The sequence below is a fragment of the Pteropus medius genome, unplaced genomic scaffold (genome assembly GCF_902729225.1).
Source record: "Pteropus medius unplaced genomic scaffold, Ma_sr-lr_union100, whole genome shotgun sequence".
Classification (NCBI taxonomy): domain Eukaryota; kingdom Metazoa; phylum Chordata; class Mammalia; order Chiroptera; family Pteropodidae; genus Pteropus; species Pteropus medius.
The window spans coordinates 1,176,315-1,201,336 of record NW_024349227.1 but is presented as its reverse complement, the minus strand read 5'-3'; the positions used below and the strand labels follow the sequence as shown (position 1 = coordinate 1,201,336).

The window sequence follows — 25,022 nt, the reverse complement described above, 5'->3', positions numbered from 1 at the left end:
ACTGAGAATCACTACAAGCTCTTCAAAAATGGAAACATCTTTGTAATGCCAGTATTTATAACAGTGCCAGGCATTATAATAAAACCGCTTATTAAAAGTCCAATGAATAAATACATAAAGGGAATCATATCTACTACATTAAAATTGTTTACTACCTGCTGAGTGAGAATCATCCTTCTTAGTCTTCACATCTTTTTCTTCTGAGTCCTCACTACAAGGGGAAAGAGTAAAAAGTTTAAAAGTTACTAGATCAAAATCTAAGTGAATGTAAGCTCTCTCTGGTATCTGACTGCATAAGAACACCAGAGAAAACCTTCTTTATACATAAAATTTTCAAACAGATGCTGCGGAGTGAAGGTGCTTCCATTGTTCCCTACTTTACAGGGATGCTGGTGAATAAGCACAATTTTATCTACTTTGGGAAAATACTGCTTCCAAAGACCCAAAGGGAAAAAAGAAGGTATCTCAACATAGGCTGAAAATTTCTTACCTGTGGATAAGATCTAGTTCACAGGAACGTTTAATAAGAAAAAATTCTTTGTTGTTAGAAGCAGAATATAAAAGTACTACTATTATAAAATTTGTCAATGGTGGTAAAGTAGGCAAGTAAATGGAGGGCACCAAACAGACTCGAAACACCTAAATACAATTATTAAAGAAAATTGGAATTGTTATATAAATTACAATATGCCTAAACATTTATCTAAAACAAAATGAAAACAAGTCAATTAACTAAATGTTTTTTTGCCTCCAGTATTTCTATACTTCAGAAACATGAGCACATAGGCCTGCCCTGCATCATGGAGAAAATACAAGTGAGTTAGAGATCACTGCAAAGCAAAATAAGAAGGAGCTTCAAAGTTCAATGAAAAGTTTGGAAACAAATTTTAAAGACATAAAGATGCACATTTTACATCCTCACAAATCTTAACTTGAGAATCTGGGTCTATGTCCCATTTTGTCATTAATTTGTTTTATGATCTCGGACAAATTATGTGGTATTCTTTCTGTGTTAAAATTTTATGATTCCATGAGAACTTTTGACAAATAAAAGAAAGAAATACTCATATAAAAACTGTCTTTGTAGTCTTCCTTTCTCAAACAGCAGGTCTTGTAAAATCTCTTTTGGTATTTCCCATAACCTAGACCACATTTAAATGAAAAACTACCAAACCCAAGATTCTTAAGCTAAGAGAAAAAACAAACATATCTTTACTAAGCAATCTGATCCAAGAAACACTAATTCTGAAATCTGTGACTGTTCCATTTAAATGTTTTTATGCAAAATAAGCATTTAATTCACAAGTGTATAACAATGAAGAATTATATCATTTTCTCTAGGTCTTTTATTATTGAGTTTATAGAAACCATTAATCCTTGAGTCCCATTACAGCAAAGTCAAGTAAAAGCTGAATGTTAAGTAGAGACCAACAGAAAAATCAACATAATATGGTCTGATGAATAAATATACTAGGCCCTGAAGACAAATGGCAATAAACGTGGTATTTATTTCAACCATTCCTGACACTTAGGAGAGAATAATAAAAACAAATGACTAAAACAAGGAAAAATTTAGGCTAGATAGCAATTACATTGAGGAGATGTTAATAGGTCACAAAGAAGTTCATTCCTAGGTGATACATAATTAATAACTATAATGAAAGATAATTCTAAGCTGGGCTACTATATAAAACTGGACTGGAGAGATATACTATGAAACTATGGAAGACTTGTCTCCCTATAGTATAATTTTCTCTTATTTTTCCTCAAAACCACATTTCTGAAATTCTCCAGGAAAGATAACATTAAAGGTTAGCAATACAAGCAAACAGAAAACACGAGGGAAGTGTATTTAGTATTGTTATTTCTACAAATTTAGCAGCCTGTAAATGGGAAGAATAGAAAGACTTCTGCATGGGGCTTTATTATAGTGATTTTAGTGCTTAAAGGCAAATATCCTAGGAGAATTAGTAAGAAATATTATTTCATATCTCTGAACTGCTCATACTTAAAAAATGGACTTCAGAGTCCAACAGAGATGGTTTCACAAACTTGGTCCATTTGCTGGGTAACCTTGGATATATCACTGAACTCTTCTAAATTATATAATTTTCCCTAATAAAGGTGTTATAAGAATTAATGATAATATAAATTAGCATGTAATAGAGACTAGCACATAATAATCGTTAAGTAGTAGCTATCACCAGTCATCGTCAAGGAGGCCTTACACTTATGCCATAATGCATATGAGAGTATATGAGTATATCTGTAGAGCATAAACGAAAGCCAAAACATCCAGGTCTCACGAGACAATTTTACTTAAAATTACAATTCATCTGAACTCAACTTTATACAACTAAGGGAAAGGAAACTGCCCCAAATGATTAAATTATCCACACAAAGTAGAAATTATTATTGATAGTAAAACTCAGAAGACTATAAAACTTAGAACTCTCTAAGTTTTAGTTAAGATTCTACCAGAGATTTGGGACTGAATGGAAAAGATCGCTCATTTGCTATCACTACAATGGAAATGTCAATACTAACCTTAGGTAACAAATTACATTCTTAAAAAATCTTTCTGCTTATGTTCAGAGGTTTGAGGGAGAAACAAAGGCATTCTTGGAGATCACCTTAGATTCCAGGTTGAGTCCAAGCAAGCCTCTGGCCTTAAAGGGGCTAGCTTCTAGACTCAGAAGTGCTGCCTAAAATAAGATGAATTATGCGAAACATTAAGTGGACTGTAACTGTCTTCCCAAAATAAATGAAGATTCCACTATTTCAGAGATCAGAAACTACCCTCATCTCTGAGTGGTTGACAGTGTAAGCAGGAACAAATTAATAATGCATCTTACCTATCTTCCTGTGAATTCTTTCCAGATCGCCTCTTGTTTTTAGCTTCTCGGGGAGATGATCGAATTTTCTTAGTTGGAGGGCCCGAATCTCTTCCATAATCTTCATCTAAACAGAACATTTCTCAACTTCAATGAACTATATCATTTTTACAAGATGAAATTACCACTACACTTACTGAGATAATTCTCTCTCATGTTATTTAAACAGTGAAGGGGCAGGAATTCCCAACTTTTCTTTATTACAAAAAGTAGATCCTTCTGTCCCAGTTCTACCACCTTAACTCAATCATTTCCATTTTTGCATATTATTCACTAGTCTCCTCGTGTGTGTGTGTGTGTGTGTGTGTGTGTGTGTGTGTGAATTCCCTTTATCCTCCCTCCCCAGTTCCACCCCTGAACTATGGATATTGCTGGCTCCACTTAAGAACTGGATCTCTGAAGGCGGGGTGTCTCCTCCCACGCACTTACAGTGCGTACTCCCCGACCGGCGCACCCAGGACCTTCTGTGTGTAAAGCAGACGTGCTAACCACTACACTATGGAGCCACCCCCTCATGTGTATATTTTAATATAGCCATAGCCAAATCTCTTATCATTTTATATCTTACCATTTTATTAAAAACTTCCCACATTTCCATATCATCATATTTCTTTGAAAATTATTATAGTACTAAAGAAAACCAACCCACCCTAAAAGGTGATTATTTCCAAAACTGTTTACTACCCCATTATATACAAGGGTGAAGATATGGTAGTCTGGAGCTTCAGCAATTATTAAATGGCTGGATATATTATAAGTTCCATTATGGAATTTCATATGATCATTAATAGGAATTTTTCAAGTAACTCTTAATAACGAGAAAGATACTCATAATTAGGGGTGGGGTGGGAGAGTGAAAGAACCCAAAAATTCTATAACAAGGCTTAAACTACATTTTTAAAAGGGAAAAAAAAAGTCAAAAAGCTTTTTCAACAAAATGGTTAAAAATGGCCATTTGCAGGTTAAAGGACCTTGAGTAATATCTTTGCCTCAGTTTCCTTATCTATTTCCTTAAAATGGAAATAATAATAATAATAATATATATATATTCCATTTTAATGGGATTGTTCTGAAGATTAAATGAGTAACTACAAACATTTAGCAAGCATTTAAAGAATGTTAGTACTCCCACTGGGAGGTTGGATTATGTTACTGTTTTTATCCTTCTTTATATACTTCTCCATTTTCTAAGTTTTCTCAAAGTGTACATATTATCTTTATAAAGTAATATTAGACTAAAAAAAATAAATGCATCTGGAAAATAATGAGATTAGGGATATATTCTAAAGAAACCTTTTATGGCTAAGATTTAAGATACACTACTCCTATGATTAATCAGTTCACAAATCAAAGTGGTTTCACAAAATACTTTCATCTTATTTTACTATGCAAAAAACTAAAGTATTCCCTATTATAAGATCCAAGTTTTAACTGTGATTACAGCAGGATATATATTAACTAGTAAACACTGCATCAGAATTACTGCACATTTAAACTTTAGACTCTAAAAGCAGGTAAGAAAAAAATTATTCACGTGTTTACATCAATGATTCACTAAGTTAAAGTTAAAATCCTTGCAAGTTCAACTTTTGTTTTGGGTAACAGAGATCCTGATGCAACTTATATACATAAATAGTCTAAAAATAAAAAATAAATAAAACTTACTCCAAAAGCATGATAAAAAAAAGTATATAAACTGGTGATTGTTTCACTAGTACGGCTCAACTTACAGAAATCACAAAACTTACCAGCATCGTCAGATTCCTGAAACTGTGAATAATCAACGACCTTCCTATTTCTGTAGAAAGAGATTCTTATTAAGACCATAAAAATATATGAAAGACTTTTCTAAGATATTAGAACACACTTCTTTTTCATAAACAGAATGAGAACTAGCTCTCTGAAAATTATTTTTCAACGAGCTCTCATCTCAGCCAAAAAACTTCACTTTGTTAAGCCAAAAGTATTTAAAACTACAATTCTCATATTGCTCATCTCAGTGATAGCTCAAATACTATTCTTTCCTACAAAACCACCTCCCACCTCCCAAAACACACACACAAAACAGCAATATGAGCCAAGCTACCATTTGTATTCATTATACAGATGTCACATGTGCACAAACCAAAACTGTAAATGTTATTTTTTCTTATTGCTATATACACATATACATGTATACCTGATAAACAAGGTATTACTGAATTTTTTCCAAGACAAAGTGATTTTTAAATCTAATATAATTACATTATAATATACATATTACAATGACAGTAAGTTAATAAAAAAAAAGGAGAAGAAAAAAATGATCCATTCAAAAGATGCGTTTTATTATAGGGTCTGTAAGAAAAATATGAGAGTTCCACAGATCAATGTATCTACTTGACTTGAATGTATCTACTTTCCTACTAGGAAAGACATTTTTTTAAACATCTCAAACAAACATTAATTTCTATTTTCCTACTTCGTATTTGAAATCTATACAAGTTTATAATTCCTTCTCTAGAGATACATAAAAGCTTCCATGTAAGTATCTAGATAGCCTGGCTTTCCAAAGTACCTTAGATGCACTGTAACTAAATAGATGGTGAAGAACAAGTGAACTGAAAAGATTAAGAGAAACATGCCATCATTAAACCTGAGTAGAGGGATATTCCTGGTTTTATAGATTAAGACACCATTTAAATTCAAAGACAGAATGGGCAGAATTCAAGCACAGGTACATACAACATGCAAACATACAACATGCAAAATGATAGGAGTAGAGGTGAATTCTGAAAACATGTTTGAGGCTTAGCTGTGGAAGGTACAGCCACACCCTTGGCTTTAGGAAAACTTTGAACCCCAAAGTTTGCCTTGTTTTGCTTTAGGAAAATCTACCAACAATGAATTATCTTTTCAATTGATTGCCTTAATGAGCCAAAATGCAAAACTATAAAGTATGCTTTAACTACAGTTGACCTGTGAACAATGTGCGCTTGAAATGCACAGGTCCACTTATACGTAGACTTTTTATTTTGTAAACATGACATAAACTTAGGATATTGATACAGTACCTACTGTAAATGTATTTCTCTTACTTTATTGTAAGAATACAGCACTATAATAATATACAAGGGTAATAATCGATTGTTTATGTTACCAGAAGGCTTCCAATCAACAGTAGGCTATTAGCAGTTAAATTTTAGGGGAGTCAAAAGTTATATTCGGATTTTTGACTCTGTGTCTGTGTGTGCATGTATGTATGGGGGCTGTACTCCTAACTCCTGTGTTGTTCAAGGACAAACTGTACATGTTTGTTACAAGCCGAGTTTATATATCAAAGATACCATTCTATTAGGAAAGTTAATTTAAGACATGACTGTTAATTTCACTTAAATAATGTACCTAGAGTAGTCAAATTCATAGAGACAGAAAGAATGGTGGATACCAGGAGCTGAGGTAGCAAGAATGGGGAATTAGTGGGATATACAGTTTCAGTTTTGCAAGAGGAAGAGTTTTGGAGGCTGGTGCACAACATGTGAATGTACTTAACACTACTGAACTGTACACTTAAAAACTGTTAAGATGGGAAATTTTATTTGAGCATAATTAAAAAAATAAAAATATTTTTCTAAAAAAAGTGGGGGAGGGGCTAGTAATTAAATGTCTATCATGTCCTAGCAAAACAGTGATTTTTAATGACAGATGCCATGAGAAACAGCGTTATGATCATAATGCAAAGAATGGGACATGGAACCAGGGGAAGTAAAGTATCCAGAAGAGGAAGTTTTAAATCTTAATCTCTAATAATTAATGTACAGGTTCTGAAATTGCAGGCATAATTATTTTAGCTTAATTATTTGATGCTGGTGGGATAACCACTAAAGTACTGGTAAAATTTCTGGGTACCATAAATCAATAGATACATCCTTTGAGACTATATAAAGGTAACTAGAATGGTGAAGTGTATATCATATGAAGAACAATCGAATAAACTAGATTTTTAACTCGAATAAGGGAAAACACATTAGCCACTTTAGGGCTTTGAAATGAAAAGTAGTAGTAAACAAACCTGCTTAGCTTTGGTTATCAGATTAAGAGTGGGTTGAACATAAAGAACTTTCTAACAGTATGCCAACGATAGTTATTTTCTTAGTGTATCACTAGGGAACACTCCAAGAAAGGAATTATACAGTAAAAAGTACAGAATCTTAGTAAGGAATTCTGAGTTCTGATTCCAGAACTTCAAGCAAATCACTTAATTTCTCTGGGCCTCAGACCTTCCTCTGTTGAAACTGATGACATAAATTGCTGACATATCTAAAAAGTTATTCTGTAAAGTTAAAAATTATTAAAGTTTAATGAAAAAGATGACTTTTTCAATTGCAAACAGTCAACTACCTTTTTGTATGCCACACAGCTTAACGTATCACTGCACCATTTTTCCTTCGCTAATCTGAGCTTCCTGAAGGTTAACTACCATATTTATACCCACATTTCTGGTACAGAGCGAGGTAAAAAAAGCACAAATGTTTTCTGAACTTTTTGTTCTTAGGGCCAAATTTAAGAGTTCTGTTAGAAATCTAGTTTTATAAGATACTTTAGAGGATAATATTTCATCTCAGAGTCTCATCTCTTGCCACTTAAAAATCGAGCAACTTGGAACTTTATAATTTCTCCAATCACGTTGTTTCTTACCATTCGGTCATGCTGCTCCTTGGCCTAGAATGCTGTTCATATCACTTCCACTCTTATTAGATACAATCTCACTTCAAAACCTTTAATCCTTTGATACTATATAATCTACAAAATATCCGTCTTATTAAATCGAATTTCTTGAGGATAGGAACTGTCTCTCCATTCAGAACACCAAATTCAAGAGATGCATTTCATGAATGAATGGATTTGGCATCTGCAAAGGATTTGGGTGGGAATGGGGATCAGTAGAGGATGTGCGTGCAACTGGAGTTTTCAACCTATCGGACATTTAATTTCCACTACCCTTAAGGACAAAAGAAAATTTAGTTTCTTCCATACTAAAGAACTTGTTACTTTACATCTAAGAAATTTAAAAGGCAACTATTTAGTACATTTTTTCTATCCCAGTTTTCAAAAAGAACTACAAAAATGCCATGTAGACTACAGTGACGTTATATGAGCAATTAAATTAAAAATTTTCAAAATCAAATTGGAAGACTACTCCTTCCTTTGAAACACAAAATATTTTAACTTCAAATGATGTGAAAATGGCCAGAATTATCTTATATAATACACGTCAGTTATGACAAAACTATAAAACTTGAGTAAAAACAAAATATGAATATAGAAGCAATATTGTCTTATGGGTAACTAGTAAAAAAATGCATCCATTTATAAATGCTAAAGAGACAGAAGAATAATTTAAATAAAAGTTCTGTGAGAACAGGTTTCATTCACAATGTCAGTTAGTTATAATAATAGTTTGGGTCATTGCCTGCCTTCTAAAGCTGCTATTCAAAACATACTACTTCTACTATTTGGAGATTTACCTTATTTAGAGTTGAAACACATTTTTGATGAACATATTCTTACATAGACTGGAAATTGACAAGATAGTCTAGGATAGAAGCACAACACTTAAGAGCAACATTTAAGTCTAAGGGCATGGCAAGTTCTACTCCTAGTGGAAAATAAACATTCCTACTTCCTCAAAATACCAGTACATAAATTAAATGCCAAAGCTAAATACACTCTTCAGTGTAAAATGAGCATCAGCTAGAACTGGGAGGACAAAACAAAATTTGAATACAGCACAGAGGTTAAAAAACAGATTTTTGAATTGGGGTTAAATCCTGGCTCTGTCATTTACTAGTTGTATGTCCTTGAGCAAGTTATTTCCCCTGTAAAACAGCAATAATACCTAGCTCTTAAGATTGTTGTGAATGCCAGGTACACAACCATATATCCAATAGACAGCAGCTCTTATACTTGTAAGCACTAACTTGTTCTACCCAGAATATCACTAAATCTTGAACACTCTTGAACAACACTCCCTATTATTTGAACGTGATTAAGTCATTGCTTAAAAATATATCTGTCTTAGAATACTGGTTCTAGAACCATTCAGAAAGAACATCTTAAAAGGTTTACTGCTTATTTCATTAAAATGCAATACCAAAATACCCCCCTTTTAAATATTATTTTCAACTTTATGATAAAGTTTGCAGATTAACATTTAGGTCAGAGGAAGTAACTATTTTAAAGCCACCAGACAAATTAGATCAATTTTTATCACTCAAATCAACTGGAGTTCCAGCTAAAGAAGTCTAAAAGCCTGCACTAGAAAGAACTGTAACCTAGCAAGGAAAACCAATGTTTAAATAAAAAAATAGGAACACAAAATCTTCAATTATGTGCCTGTTCTTACTTTAAAAGCTGATACAATCTATCTAGATTCTAAATGTAGCTTAGTCACAAGGGACCCATTCCTGGATGGTCACCAGAGAGCTTAGATGCGAAGTCCCACATCTATATCAGTTTAGAGTGCAGAGAAGAAAGGTAGTGGGAAGCTAGACAACATGAAAAGATCTGCCTGAAGTACCAAAAGCTGGTAACTCGAACAGTTCAGAAGTAATGATTTTTTTCTTCCATTCTTAATCATCTTCTATCTACTAAATACTGACAAGTCTGCTCCCAAATGCTTTTTCTTTCTTATAGCAGCAACCATCTTATACTAACACATGAATGATGTTCCTGAAATGTGAGGTGTAAAACCAACATTCTGAAGCATCAAGAATTACAGTATTTCAGACAGAAATTACCATACCTTTGAGATGCTCTCATCTGACCTCTTAACTTTACATATGAGAAAACAACTAAGACCACAAAATCCAGTTCTACTTTATAATAACATGGAGAAATATATCAAAATATGGACAAAGATAATAAGCAATCTCCAGGAGAGGAACAACTTTTAAACATAAACCCACATTTAAATATTGACACCTTAAGCTTTACACCACTTAGTAAAGTACAAAACTATTTTCCAAGGCAAATAGAGACTTTTTGTCAATCTACTACTTTACCTTAGTTCAATCAAGCTGACTGTACTTCCATTTTTACCTTGAAGAAGTTACACTGTTCTGGTAAACACGGGACTAATAATAAGAACAAAAAAGCCACCTTGCTAACGCTATAGAATTTAAAGTTTCTCATTAGGCGCTTAAAATACATTTGAAATCTGAGTTTTGGAAAACCCAAAACAGCCAGCATAACTCTTCACCAATCACCTACGTGGTAAAAATCTCACTTCATCAGATCAGTGAGATCCTGTAGAACAATGTTTTTTAATCTACAGGTCACAGTCTACTAGTGGTCCTGAAATCAATTTATTGGCATATAACCAGCATTTTCAAAAGAAAAAGCAAATAGGAAACATGAGTGAAAACTGCACCTAAGTGGCAAGTCTCTGAACTTGCTTCAGGTGTTTGTGTTCTTGTGTGTAGCAAACTTCAACGTAAAATTTACTTCTTAATGGAATCTCATCAAAAAAGTTTGAGAGCCATTGCTTTAGACTAAAAAGTGGATTGGAGAAAGATTTCCGAAGTTGTTTTTAGTTTTACCTTTACAAAAAAATGATTTGTTATTGATCCATGACTACAAAAGGATAACATCTCTTCCTATTTAAGTTCCGTATATTTTTAAAATCACTTTTTTCAAGCTTAAGCACTCGTAACACCTATTGACGTTTGGTGGCCAGCGTGTGTGTGTGGGGGCAGGGGAGAGTGATATGATGCCATGTGTGTTATAATACCAAAGCTACTGGACTTTAGACAATCTAATTCAGTCTTACCCAAAATTATAACCAATAAGTTTCCCTAGAAGGAAATGACTGAAAACCTCTCATGATCTCTCAAGGCAGCCTATTCTAAGAAAACTCCAATAATGAAATAGTTCTCAATGAGGTGAAATTGCCTCCAAAGTCCACTCACTGTTTCTGTCTCGTCTTCCTCCTAGGATTACCATGGTCTAAATCTAACTCCTCAATAGAGCAGCCCTTAAAATTTATATGAGTTTCCACTTTCAAAGCTAAATACTACAGTTAATTCTTCATCACATATTTCAAGCACCATCACGACCTAGATGCTTTTTTTATGTACCACCTCAGATTTAGAAGTCTATCAACATATATACATAGTTTTAAAAAGGTACTGGGGTGAGGGAGGTGCATGGGGTGTGTGTGTGAGAACACATCAGGATTATGACCTTCAACTTCCCATTCTACTCCACACTTGAACTAATGCAATCCAAGATTGCCTTTTGGACAGTCATAGCACACGCTGGACTGGATATTGCAATTACGATGACTAAAACCTTCTTTTCCCCAAATCTGAAACCCTTTTCTATACTGATACTTCTTTTCAACATATTTTTCTATCTTTCTCAAATTCATATTATCTGCAAACTTAATCAGCACAGGCCAAGAACAAAGTCCTTTAAGACATCAGTGGAAATATTTTTCCAGGTTGACATCAATCAGCCTTCTCTGGGTATGGCTCCTGAAGCACAAGTCCATCACAGTGAACTATCATTCTGCCTACATTTCTTTATTTTCCGCAACAAGGACCTCATGTGCAGCTGTCAAAATTCCTGCTGAAAGAGAAACCCAGTATATTAACAGTATTCTTTTAAAGAGCAAATGAGACCATTTAAATCAACAATAATTAAACTTTTTAGGAATAAACCTTTTTGTTCAAACAAAACATTCCTAGGAATCACAAAACTCAGCTAACTAAAATAATTTTAAGAACATGCCTTATAATTTCAAATTTTAAAAATTTTCTCTTTAAGAATTTTCTCATTAAAGAATTTTCTAACTTGTGTTCTGTCAAGATAGGTTTTCTAAAGGTTTCCTGGTCATGTCAATTTGGAATATTATCACCTCCTTCAACATGTTAAAGCTTTGAAAGTCCGGCATTAAAGAGAAGTGCTAAACTACTTATATTTTAAAAACAAAATGTGAATCAAATGCTTGAGATATTCCAGAAAGCCAACATTATGGATACTGATATGAGACGTTTTTTTGTGTGTGTGAATCCATGCTGACTTTTATCGATGATTACAACAGCCAGATACTTCACCTAAACTGCCATTTAATTCTCACAATAATCTCCCAAGGGGAGCTAATTAGCATTAATTCAATTTTATCTGAAGAATCTAATGTTCAAAAGGCTAAGTGACTTTATTACAGCCACAAGCTATGAAATGGTAAAGTCAACTTCCCAACTCAAGCCCATCCAATCCTACACCCTACAGGGCACTTGCTGCCTCTCAAATCTTCTTCCTTTCCTAAAGGCTCACAAATCTAACTCCTCTACAGAACTTATATGCCATTAAAGTTTCTGCATATTAACTATCTTCCCCCCACACAAAAACTTAGGAATTTACCTCTCCAGTCTCCTATCCTTCAAAGATTATTCATATGCCAAAATTTCCCAGGATACAAGAATATTAGTCATAGAAACCAGGATATTTGAACTCAACTCAGGGTAATTTCTTACAACTGCTTCATTTATCTCGAGCTTTAAGTTCCTTTTGGTGAAGATGTTGCTTTGACTGCATCTTATTTACAATGAAACATAAAATTTAAAAAGTCACAAGATACAAGAAAAAAGCAAAACAAGCAAAAAAATTATAGGAAGAGCTCCAAAAACTTAGTCAAACAGAAAAAGTTTCTATTTTCTGCAGAAAAAGGATCAGAGTGAAGGAGTTCTGAATGAGACAGGCACGTTTATAATTGTCACGATCCTCCACTAGATCTTTTTTTCTATCGACATGCTTAAAAGTCACATGCAAATTTCAGTGAGCATAATAAGATAAAGTATTAGATAAAAAAAATGGGCTAGATTTTTGCCAACAGAAATTCAGTGCAAACCATAAGGTATTAGAGACAGAGAAACCTCAAGCAGATAAAAATGAAGGGGTCTCAAATGTGCACATTACCAAATAGAGCCCTGCCTGCAGCAGTGAAGGCAACCTCAGAAGAAACCTCAGCAGAATCTTCCCCAATTGTCTTAACCCAAGCACAGGACAAATCTGTAGACCTACCATCGGGTTTATTGACTCATTACAATGATGTCAATGGCACATCTGAAATGTGGAGCATTTAACCAAATAGGAAAACTTATAGGATTTGGGGGAGGGTAGAATTTAGGTGAAATTTAAATGCAGCAGAACCTTAATAGGCTCAAAGCACAATAGGACTGTGTGTAAAGGGGTCAAATGAAGTCTAGACTGCAAAGTGGACCTCTTTTCCCATTTCTTGGTAAAGTTAAGGTGTAGATGTGGAATTGGGTGTTCAGCAACCTTTCCTCTGAAGCTGTAAATTGAGGCTGGTTCTCCATGTCAAAAGGACTTAGCTCTTTCTGACAAAAGTGAGGTTTTATTCTTACTGATATGATTTCAAGTAGCAAAGTTTCTGATAGTCTCCGATTTTAGAGAATCGTTATAAATCTTTACAGCTGCAGCATAACTGTGGCAGACAGGTGCGTGTTATTCCAGCCCAATGAAAAGCAGGGTGGATTTTCTCAATCAAGCAAATTTTTCATTTCTCAAGTAGATCATATACTGGGTCATTTTTTTCTTGACAGATAAAATCTCCCTGCAGATCACCTTGCTCAGCAGGTAACTAGAACATGTACAAAATTCAAAAAATAGATATGCACTACAAAGCACCCAAAAATGTTATACCCAGTTGAAATACTCTTTGGCAACCTGTGGTCTCTTCACCTAAAGTATTTCAAAAACCTGTAATTATGGCTATTTATATAGTAGTTATTTAAAAACATGGCAATGCAATGCTTTATCAGTCCCGCTTCCTAGAATCTAGATAGTGACACATTTTTTAAGACAAAGGGATGCCCCACTTTGACCAAAGTGTCCTGTGGTAAATGTATTTGCCTATTATGCATAACACTGCTGTCTCCTATACTGAGGTTATCTCTAGATACTTCTTTATAATCTAGAGTAATGAGTTACATTTATTTCCCTTTGCAGCCAAGAATTTAAAAATGCAAATAGAAGTAATAGTTCACAGCATGCTCGATAACTTCACTGTTAAGTTCAAGTAACCAAGTCTGTACTGCAAGCATCTGGCTATGCAGACTCTAAATCTTATTAAATTCAGAAGGGCACCATTCACATGGACTATGATGTGGATATAATATGGTGGCCTTGTTTTATATTTCTGGAAAAACAGACCAAATATATAAATAAGTAAGTAAAACCAATCTCCCTTTATTGAAAATTACTTTCTCCTTCATATTAATTTTATTTTAGAGCTGGAAAAAACCTATAAGAAAAATCCCGATAACTATAAAATGCTTTGTAAATATAAGGTACTGTTATTATTCAAGTGGAGTTCAAACATCTCCATTGTATAAACCTACACAGAGGCTGGAACCCGTCTCCTGATACCCAGTATTTTTTTAGGTGAGGCAACCCTTGGTTGACCTCATAGATTACAAGGACTCTGTCAGCTTACAATCCCTTATTTTTTTATTTTTTACACTTACAGCACCTGGTCTTCCTAGGTGGTCTCCCATCCAAGTACTAACCAGGCCTGACCCTGCTTAGCTTCCGAGATCAGATGGAATCCGGCTTGTTCAGGGTAGCATGGCTGTAGACCCCAGAATTTCTTTTACTGTGCTGTTACCTCACAGCAAGAGTACTGCTAATTGACTTAAATCATTAAAAACTCAACAACATACATTAGTTTGTAACTTTTGTGAAGTTCGATCACCTCCATTTTTAAATTAATTTCCTTCTAAATGTAATATACTAATGAGTGTTACAATAGTTGTTGAACCTTTTTAAATGCCATGGTTTTCCTTTCAGTCTTTTAATATGATGAATCGGTGATAGGTTTTAAGTTTTGTTCCTGGGACAAATCCTAATTGATTATACATATTTCAGTACAAACCGAATTCAGTTAGCTACCATTTTGTTCGGCATTTCCCAATCTACACTTCCATGTAGAACGGGCTCATTAATTTTCTTACAGTATCTTTTAAGTGGCTTTGGAATCTATCCACTTATTCTAGTCAGGGGGAAATACCCTGCTGTAGTATGAAATGTATAACACTTAAAGCAATGCCACATCTTACATGCACGTATTCCTATAAAAGCCTCACACTCCTTCACTGCTCTTTCCTCTATATGCAGTGTATCTTCTTTTAATATCTCCACATATTCTCCTATTTCTTCCAAAAATTGTCCTTTTCTCCACTACCCGCTCCCTCAAGCTCACTTTAAAGTTGGTCTTCCCCACGAGTTGTATTATGAACTGTAACCCCCTCCAGAGATGGCAAAGCACACCACTACTGCAAGAAAGAGTGACACCTAGTGGCAGTGTCTCACAGGAACGATCACACCAACTGACTTTGGGTTGTCCACACTTGGATTTGAATTCCTGCTTCACCTCTTTAGTAAGTTAGGTGAACTGGGCCTGTCACTTAATTTGGCCAAGACTCGGCTATCTCATATATGAAATGGGGATAATATATACCTTGCTTAAAGAGTTGTTTCAAAGTTTTGAAATATGTGTAAAGTACCTGGCAGAATATTTTGGCACAAAGAGTTGCTTAGTGATAACTCAATTGAGTTGCCACGTGATTTTTTTTCTAAAACCGAAGGCTGAGAAATTAACTTCTGTTTAAGTTCAAAATCTTTAATCCAGTTTAGAAATTCAAAGTTTTGAAAACCAAAATACTTTCATAACTTACGTAGTAAACCTGACTTGACATGAACAGTGAGGGGCTTCTTAGCTTTGTGTGTGTGTGAAAATTCATAAGTTTTACTATAGAGATAGTAATGTGTTTGATAGGAGCACTACCCCAGACTCACTGGTGATGGTACATTAATATACAGATAGACACCGTCACCTTTTTAAAATTCTTGCAAAAATATGAACTTCCAAATATATATGGCTCCAATGGTTTCAAACAAGGGATGTGGATCTGTAAAACATTCTATATGGAATTGAAAATCAGTAAATGTAAATCTAGTAGAAAGGAGAACAGCTAAAACTCGTGTAGTCTAAATCCAGCTCCTATGTCTACACCTTAATTCCTTTGGCTTCAAAGTCATCAGCGATAAAATGAAGGAACTGGACTTTATCTCTGAAAATTATTCTAAATATAGAGTTGAACAAAACTATTTAAAACATTTGGGCCATATTTTCCCTAAATATTTTCTACACAGAGCTAAAAACTCATGTATACAGAATGTACAACATTTGACCATCTTCATGCCAAATACTAGAAAGGAAAGTCTGGTACTATGGAAAGAATGCCAGCTTTGTATTCAGAAAATCTGGATTCAGATCTTGGCCTTGCTTTAATAGTTCTATGACCTTGAGTAACATATTCTTTAAGCTTAATCACCTGTTACGTAGGAATTTAAAAAAAAAATCCTACTTTACAGGGTTGTAATAAGGATAAAACAAGATAAAGTGAAAGCCTCTAGCACAGTGACTCTGCTTATTTTCAGTAAATGTTTAACGAATTACTTTTAAAAACCACACTTTAAACACTATTATTAATTCTCAGCTTAACTAACTACATGTAGGTTGGGAAATGCTGAATACTTAAGTGTTGTTATAAAATTAACTCCCCCCATTGTTCAGACTTTGCAAGTTATTATGTGACATATCTTTGAAGGTGAAGTCTACGGAAGAGTGTCTTTTTGGAGTAAAGTGACACATAAGTAATAATCGAATGTACAGATCCAAGATTAATAAAAATTACACAGACACAGACACAGACACACATAACCTGGGAGTAGAGAATAAGAGATATAAGGAACCAGGTTCACTTTAACCACATTTACTAGAATACTAAATTTTTAACGTTTTCCTGTACATACTTGGTATCATAAACCCCAAGCTACCTTGAATTTTTAGGTTTCTAAGTTTTCCCTTTAACTGAGTACCTTTTGAAACTAATTTTCTGGTAAGAGAGAATACCAATTTTTAGAATCCAGACATCTCAAACATAATTCTCTTGGACATGAAAGCAATCTGGAATCTGGGAAAGCTGTTAAATTTTCAACATCAACCTACAAGAGCCTATGCTTTCATATATAAACATTCAATGGTAAAGTTCCTTCCAACCTCAAGTACTAAACAAAAGACAAGATAGCAAGACATCAAGTAGATTGATTTGAGTGACTTAGATAATTTTCAATAAGGGAGGAGGATCTCTGCAGAATATACCAAGATGAATTTCAAAAATCCTTGATTCTAGTCTGGGCACATCAATAAATCTCTGAACTTTCTTTCTCATCTCTTACAAGTAATGGTATTTTTCTTCCTCATAAGGATAAGAGTAATATGAAAAGCATTTTGAAAAGTCCCATGCATTACAAAACATCAATACTTATCAGGCAGAAGGTAAAGAGACTGTTGTGTATAAAGAGAGAGAGGATGAGCAGGACTGCACAGAGAGAAATCTAGATTCTAGGACCAACCTTGGCACCTACTAGTGTGATACAAAGCACTTCATTTGTCCAGGTCCCCAGTAAGTCCTTGTAAAATAATTTGCCTACATTTCTTACTAGCTCCAAGACTATAATTTTATGCTGTAACTTTGAAACCAAGGCCTAAAATATGTGAGCTCTCATTTATATATAACAAATCGAATAAACCGTAAAGATAGCAATACTGTATAAACGAAACTACTTAGATATGTGTTACACACATCTATGGGAAAACCCTGCTATAGCTGATCAGTTCTTCATTCCTTTCATTTGGAAAATGGTGTCAAGCAGCCATTAATACGTTTCTAAACTTTCTTTAAATGCTTAGGTTAATATTAAAATGAAAACCATAAAAACCTCAAAATTCTATGTAGGCCCAAGGGCAGAAACATACTCCAAAAGAAGATGTGCTAATACTATTATTTTCCAATTTCTTTTTTGGTTTATTTTGTTTTTTAAGGTTTCCATTAACATTTTTTTGGTTTGTTCTTATACAAGGCTGATTATTCCGAAATTAATGTTGATCAGTGATTTTTTGTTAAATGCCCTCAATACATATTTACACCTTGAAATAAAAGCACTTCTCTAAGAGGACTTTTCTAACTGAAAAATTTAACAAACCACCAAACTCAAGTTTAATTATTTCTGCTTTATTATTGGTCATGAGTATGTTAAAGGCTTAAAAAAAAGTTACAGAGACTTTATCAGAAACCAAGTGCTTTGAAATTAATAACTTAAAAGTGACCAAAAAAATCCCACAATATATTAACTTCATTCATCAATTAGGAAAAAATAAAGTTAAAATTATTTTTTAACAACATACTGAGCAAGAGAAAAGTTGTGTAGAAATCTCGATGCCTACAAAAAACTTATAGAAAGTACTTAATATATTTGTCTCCAACTGGTGATATGAAAAATCCAGTTTTCAAGTAAAAAAAGTTCTGTTCCTGTTTCAATCTAAATCTGGAGTCACAAACTCAGGCAGATGAGTATAAGTCACAACAATAAAGTCACCAAAACCTAGTGCACTAGAGTTAAAAGGCAGAGAAAACTAATAGTCCAATTTCATCACACAGTAATTTACTTCCGTAAGACAGAAGATCCAATCGAGATGAGGCGAATCTTTATTATGATAGTATGTTTGACCTGCTCCTAAAGAAAATATTCTACATAAACTGATGGGTACATCGGTCAATTTTTATGGGGGGGGGGCGAAGCGTGCATACTATAACCTGCAACGTGTATTCAGACTCCTTGCCAAAAACTCGGCAAAACTCTTCCTGGTTGCGATGGTGAGTTATCAGAGATGCGGGTTGAAATCAGAAGGCAGAAAAGCAGTCAAGCAGTTAGTTATTAGCACTCTCTTGATGCCCAACCTGAGCGTAGGGTACGCAGTCCTATACCACCATAAGCTGGAGAAGGAAGGTCTAGTCAGGAGACAGAACGGTGTGGCACAAAACCCATTCCCGGGTTTAGAACTCTAGATCAAAATAACTTCCCTTTCTCAGAAAACTTGGAAAGAAGGGGAAGCAATAACTGTTAAAATATTTTAAAACGAAACCTTTACCTACGTATCCAGAAATACTATGGAAAGTAGCCAATTCCTCACAACGGAAGCGTCACGAACATTATATTAAACGGAATATGTAGCAACAGCGCTCTTTTAAGGCCTCAACAAATTGAATTAAGCCACACCCCTCCATAAATGGCACATTCCATGCAACAGCCAGGACGGCAAAGGGCGATTCCACTGTCTGCTGAGGCACAGCAAACTTGTTGAAATTCTCAGAATGAAGTCTAATGGTTAACTAAATCTAGCCTCTTTATTATTAAAAGTTATTCGGGGTAAAGAGAGTCACAAAAACATGCGAGACGTGTACGCTGGGCCAGAGTAGAGAGCTAGCGGGAACGAGAACCACACGGGATTTGGGTGGTGCTGTTAACCCGCACCTCCCGAAGGAAGGACATTTCCCCGAGGAAGGACATTTCTAGTCAGAGGGAAGGGCGAACTCGAGGGGTTAAACCGGTCGGAACTACAAGTTAGAAAGAGGTAGCAATCATTATTTTCTAGGGCCTGGTTCCGAACTCTCACTTTTGCCGGAGGTGGGAAGGCTGAGCCCCGCCCACGCCCGGCCCGATGCGGGAGGCGGGGCCCCGCAGCGACCCCCGAGGACGGAGGCGGGGCCCGGTGGCAGTGCTGCCCCTCCCCGTTGGTGTGGAACACTCCGGTCTGTAGGAGAAAGACAGCTAAGTCCCCCCCAAACCCCCACGCAGGCATAAGGGGGAAAGGGTCAACACGGGCGTCTCCGCCTCTCCTCAAAGTGTGGGCCCGAGCCCTCCGGTGTTTCCCCAGCGGGCTCAAAGGGGCGGGCCTCGAGGAGGTGGGGCCTGGGTAGGGGCGCTGACTTCACACCCCTCCCCCTCTGGCCACTGATGGTTCAGGGAACACCCCACCCGCTCCAGTGCGGCGGGTGGGGGAGGCAGTGGAGCAGCTCGGAGGCTGCAGCAGCGCGGGGAGGAGCGCGCATGGGCGCGCGGCCGCCACCCCCGCTCAGCCACGCGCGCCAGCAAGGCCCCCCACGCTCAAGGGCGCGCGCAAGCCCCGAAAGGGAGGAGGCCGCGCGTGGCACCGGAGCCGACTCTAGGCTTGCTTCCCCCACTCCTTACCACTGAGCCCCCACCTCCAACCCGCTTCAGGCCTCAGACTCCACACTGACCTGACAGGCGAGACATGCCGTCGAACAGGACCGAGTTGAGAAGCCAAAGACCAGAACCCCCCCCCGCGCGCTCGGCGCCCCACCCCCAATCCGGCCGATGGGCCGCTGCGCTGAACCCCGAGGTGCTGGCTTCTCAAACTCCGCCGCTCCTTGGTTCAGGGCCCTGTAAGCAGACGAGCCCCCCTCTCCCCCGTCTCCTCAAAATGGATGAATCAAACCAGCCGAAAATGCGCCAAAGCCGCCGTGCAACCAAACCCACTAGGGTTTGTGGGCTCCGCCCCAACACGCCCGGTCATTGGCGGCTTCTGCCAGATGCGCCGAGCTCATTAGTCTGTTTGAATCATCACGTCCCCTAGGCCCCGCCCCACTCCCTGATAGGCTCCGCCTCCTCCGTGGGGTCCTGTTAGTCAAGATGCTCTGAGAGCGCACGCCCGCAAAACAAAAATGGTCGCTGCTCGGCCCGCCCCCTGGTTTCCACTCCAGAGTTGCAGATTCGTCTTGGGTCGCATCTTGGAACCACTGGAAAAAACTATTTATATAGGGGTCATTGTCATTTAATTTTAATTAATTATCTTTTATTTCTCCTGCCTTTATCACCTACAAACTCCACGAATAGCAAAACCTGTGGGATAGGCAGCTGATTCGTCATAGAACGGTTGCTTCAGAATTGGAGGGAAATTCCATAGGTTCGAAAGATTTGACCTTAAACTCACAAGCCCAGTCCCCTCGCTTTTAGCATTAGCCCTCAGCGGTCCAGCCTCTGCTGGAGCTGAGAGGCAGGATCATAAGCAGGGAATAACTTCACCCCAAATTTCTGTTCTCCATTCTGGACCCTTGAGTTCTACTTCAGGGTCATTAAAGTCCCTTGTCTTGGACATTATTTGGGTGGCGGGGCGCTAATGACAAGGAGCACGAACTCTGGGGCCACAAAGTGTTTCGGTTTGAACCCCAAGTCCACACCTTAATAGTTGTATAACTTTATGTATGTGCCTCAGTTTTCGCATACGTAAAATGGGGAACAATAGTACTTAACCTTATAGGGTTATTAGGATTAAATGAGTTGATACATGAAAAGCCTTTAGGACAGTCTCTGGCACACAATAAGCGCTACGGAAGTGCTTAAAATTGTTAAATTCCATTTTTAAAAGATGATCTGATCTCTGAGTATGGGTAGATGGAGCTGGCTCAAGAGGCAGGTCAAATAAGTTAGGGTAACTCAGATCATTCCATTTAAATCCATGAACATTAGTTTGGTGCTTAAAACCCTCAGAGGCAGAGCTCAGGAGCCTTATGGGAAACAGCTAATATTTACCCCACCGTTGTAAAATAGACTTCAACCCAGCCACAGGCAGCCAGCCTGTTAATAACCAACTGAAGATATATGCCATACACAAACCTTGCTGAAAGTCTCCTTTGTAAAATCTGGGCATTTCTAAGGGAAGATAAGCATTAAAGTTACCTTCTGCCTTCTTCATGCCACTCCACTCTTTCTCCCCAAATGTTTTTTTTTTGGTAGTAAAAAGATGTATGAAATTCGCCATTTTAACTCCATTTTTAAGTGTATAATTGTGGTATTAAGTACATTCACATTGTTGTGGAATCATCACAACCCATCTCCAGAACTTTTTCAGCAAACCCAACTGAAACTCTACCCATTAAACACTAACTCACCATTTCTTTTCTCTCTAGCCCCTGGCACCCACTATTTTACCCTCTGTCTTTATAAACTTGACTACTCTAGGTACCTCATATAAATAGAACCATATAGTATTTGTCCTTTTGTGATTGGCTTATTTCACTTAGCAAAATGTCTTCTAGGTTCATTTATGTTGTAGCATGTATCAAAATTTTCTGCCTTTTAAAGGCTGAATAATATTTCACTGTATGTATATACCATCTTTTGTTTACCCAATTAATTGCCAACGGACACTTGGGTTGCTTCCAGATTTTGACTATTGTGAATAATGCTGCAAGGAACAGAGGGTACACATATCTCTTTGAGCCCCTACTTTCAATTATTTGGGGTATATACACAGAAGTAGAATTACTAGGTCATATTATAATTCTACTTTTAATTTTTTGAGGAATCTGCATACTATTTCTCACAGCAGCTGCACCATTTTTCATTCCTACCAGAAGTACATAAGGGTTCTGGTTTCTTCACATCCTTGCCAATATTTGTTATTTATTTTTGTATAGTAGCCGAATATATTTTGACTAAGTATATTGTCAGCCATCTTATTGTCAAAATGCCAGTGCAGAGACAGGGTAGTGCAGTGATCACGAGTGACTTTGTTGGAGGCTGTTTTATTAGGGCAGATTGCTATTATTTTAGCAAATACCATTATTTGGTATTGTGAGATGAAGCAGAAGAATTATTGTTACTCATTTCGTAGGTAATGAAAGGAACTGGCCATACTCAACATGTCCAGGCAAGCAGAAATTTCCGAACAGATCTTCCAGGCCTTGGCCTGATAGTTTAGTTCAAGGCCAATATACAGATGGCCACTGAATGAAGGCTCTTACTCTTCCCAGGTGAAGGTCATGTCCTACCTCTCTCTTCACTTCAGCTTCAGTTAACACCTTCCCTCCATTTGTTTATTCACTCAGTATTTCAACAAACACTATCTCTTAAGAAGGAATTAACTTAAGACTTAAACTTCTAGTATACTTTTTAGGGCAGGGGTCCCCAACCCTCGGGATACAGACCTGTAACAGTCTGTGGCCTGTTAAGAACTTGGTCACACAGCAGGAGGTGAGCAGGAGGTGAGTGGCAGGCTGGGTGAGCAAAGCTTCATCAGCTCCACCAGCTCCACCTCAGATCATCAGGCGTTAGATTCTCATAGAAGCACCAATCCCTGGTGCCAAATATGTTGGAGACCGCTGTCTTAGGGGATAAGTTGAGAAGTATGCCTACAAGAACTGGCTCCCTGGCTGCCAAGAGAATTTGGAATGCAATCTCCAAGGTGAGTTCCCTTTAACGCATCTCCAAATGATCTGCCTTGGGCACCTGTCTCAACCACAACCAGTTTGTTGGAAACTGAAGAAAGACACTGATCATATGATAGGTTACATTTTAGAAGTACCATTGGATAACCTTGAAGGGATACACACACACACACACACACACACTGAAAATTAAAAAAAAAAAAAGCTCAGGAGACAGAAAAGTCAGTTACTCCTTTTTGCCGGAAGTGGTATTTAATGACCTTTTAAATTCAATGCTTAATTTCTCTTATATTTTGAGAAGTAGCCTTTTCCTTCTTCCCTGCACATGTTAAAGACAGTAAGAAGTAGCAGTGCTGGAGGTGAGGGGTAGGACAGATGACTCTTCCCTGTCCCTAACAAAGACCCAATTCCTTCAAGGCTATGCTATAGAAGCTGGGGGCTTTATAAGAATTTTTGAGCACTTACTTTGTGCAGGGCACTTCTAGTTCTGGGACTTCATAAAAGTCGGCCAACCAGGTCTAAAGACAGACAGACAATGTTTGTACTGATCACAGGAACACAGAAAGTCACCTCTCTTTGAAGATCCTGCCAGGAAGTTAAAAAAAAGCTTTTTCCAGGCTTTTTTTTTTCTTCCTTAACTCCCACCTCCAACCTGCTGACTCTCTCTGCCCCCCGCCTCCCCCCACACACACTCAGAAGAAAGGACAGGACAGGAGAGCTGTGTCTGGTTAGTGTTTCTGCAATCCCAAAGGCGAAGCAATCTGCCTAGAGAAAGGTTCATGGTTAAGGAGGATGCTCTCTCGCCCTCAGGTCACAGTCAGAAAAAGGTGGGGCCAAAGTCAATTTAAACGTTTAAATTCATTTTCTCAAATATACATTTCTTTGGCTCTACACTTCCATTTCCTCTCTACCTTTAAGAATGTTAAGAGCTAAGTTTAGGTGGATTTCTGCTACTAAAACATAAAAAGATCTACAACTTGACATTTAGTTTAAATTGAAGGGAAACTCCCACAAAGACTAATACTTTTCGTTTTGCTTGAAACCAATACAATCTATAGAAAACCTGCTCTTGTAACATTGAAGGAGACACAGCCTTATCCATCTAAACCACTGACAAATATTCTGAAGTGAACATTGCTGAAAGGGGAGTCTCCAAGGTATACATAACGAAAAGAGCACTGAACTTGTAATCAAGGATATCTGCCTCTGAGCACTGTGATTTACTACCTAGGTAACCTCAGCAAATTTTAAGCTCCTGAGCCTCAGCTCCTTTATTTGTAAAATGGGAATAATTGAATCAGTCCTACTGGCATAACAAGAAAAAAGTGGGCTCACTTGTGAAAGTGCAGCACTGTGGGAGGCGGAATGGTTCACACTGTCTTCACTGACAGAAAATCCCCCCAATCCTACTGCTGGTTTATTCCTTCAACAGAACACAACCATCCTTAAGCCCTGGGAACAGAGTTCACAAAGACTGCTCCAGTGTATAGCCAGAGAAAAAATGACAGTGAGAACAGTGATAATCATCTTTCAGCACTGTGGGTGTCCAAGGTGCGGTCGTTCTTTCTCCACTATTTCCTAACCATTCCTGGGAAACTGATCCATACCCAGTAGAGGGATATGACCACCAACTATACTGCAGGTCTCTCTGCCTCTCTCTGAGTTCCGGCCCAGTATCCTGACTGCCTAACAGACATCTCCGTGAGGATGCCCATAAGCTTAATTTATGTCTATGCCAAAAAAATCATCTCTCCTACCTGCATTCTTTTCCTGACTCCCCCATTTCTGTCAGCAGTATCATCTAAATCACCCAAGCTCAAATCCTTGGTGCTAACTCTACCCTATGCCTTTTAGTTTTTAACATGGAAACCTCTTGATTCTTTCTTCACTGCATTTCTCAAATCTATTTTTCATTTGCCATTTCCACTGTCACCATTCATCCTTAAATTACTGTAACAGCTTTTCTCTG

The 25,022-nt window shown here is 37.1% G+C and overlaps 1 protein-coding gene and 1 pseudogene across 1 annotated transcript in view; both read right to left on the bottom strand.

The window, feature by feature from the left end:
• NUCKS1 (nuclear casein kinase and cyclin dependent kinase substrate 1) overlaps window positions 1–25,022 on the bottom strand; it is a 33,162-nt gene that overhangs the window by 4,182 nt on the left and 3,958 nt on the right. Inside the window, exons 2-5 of the mRNA XM_039881883.1 lie at window positions 20,105–20,253; window positions 4,643–4,692; window positions 2,856–2,961; window positions 156–211 (exon numbers count right to left, since the gene is read on the bottom strand). Coding sequence (XP_039737817.1) covers window positions 156–211; window positions 2,856–2,961; window positions 4,643–4,692; window positions 20,105–20,253 — 361 coding nt within the window. The remainder of the gene's footprint in view (window positions 1–155; window positions 212–2,855; window positions 2,962–4,642; window positions 4,693–20,104; window positions 20,254–25,022) is intronic.
• On the bottom strand, window positions 14,419–14,537 carry LOC120618010 (uncharacterized; annotated as a pseudogene).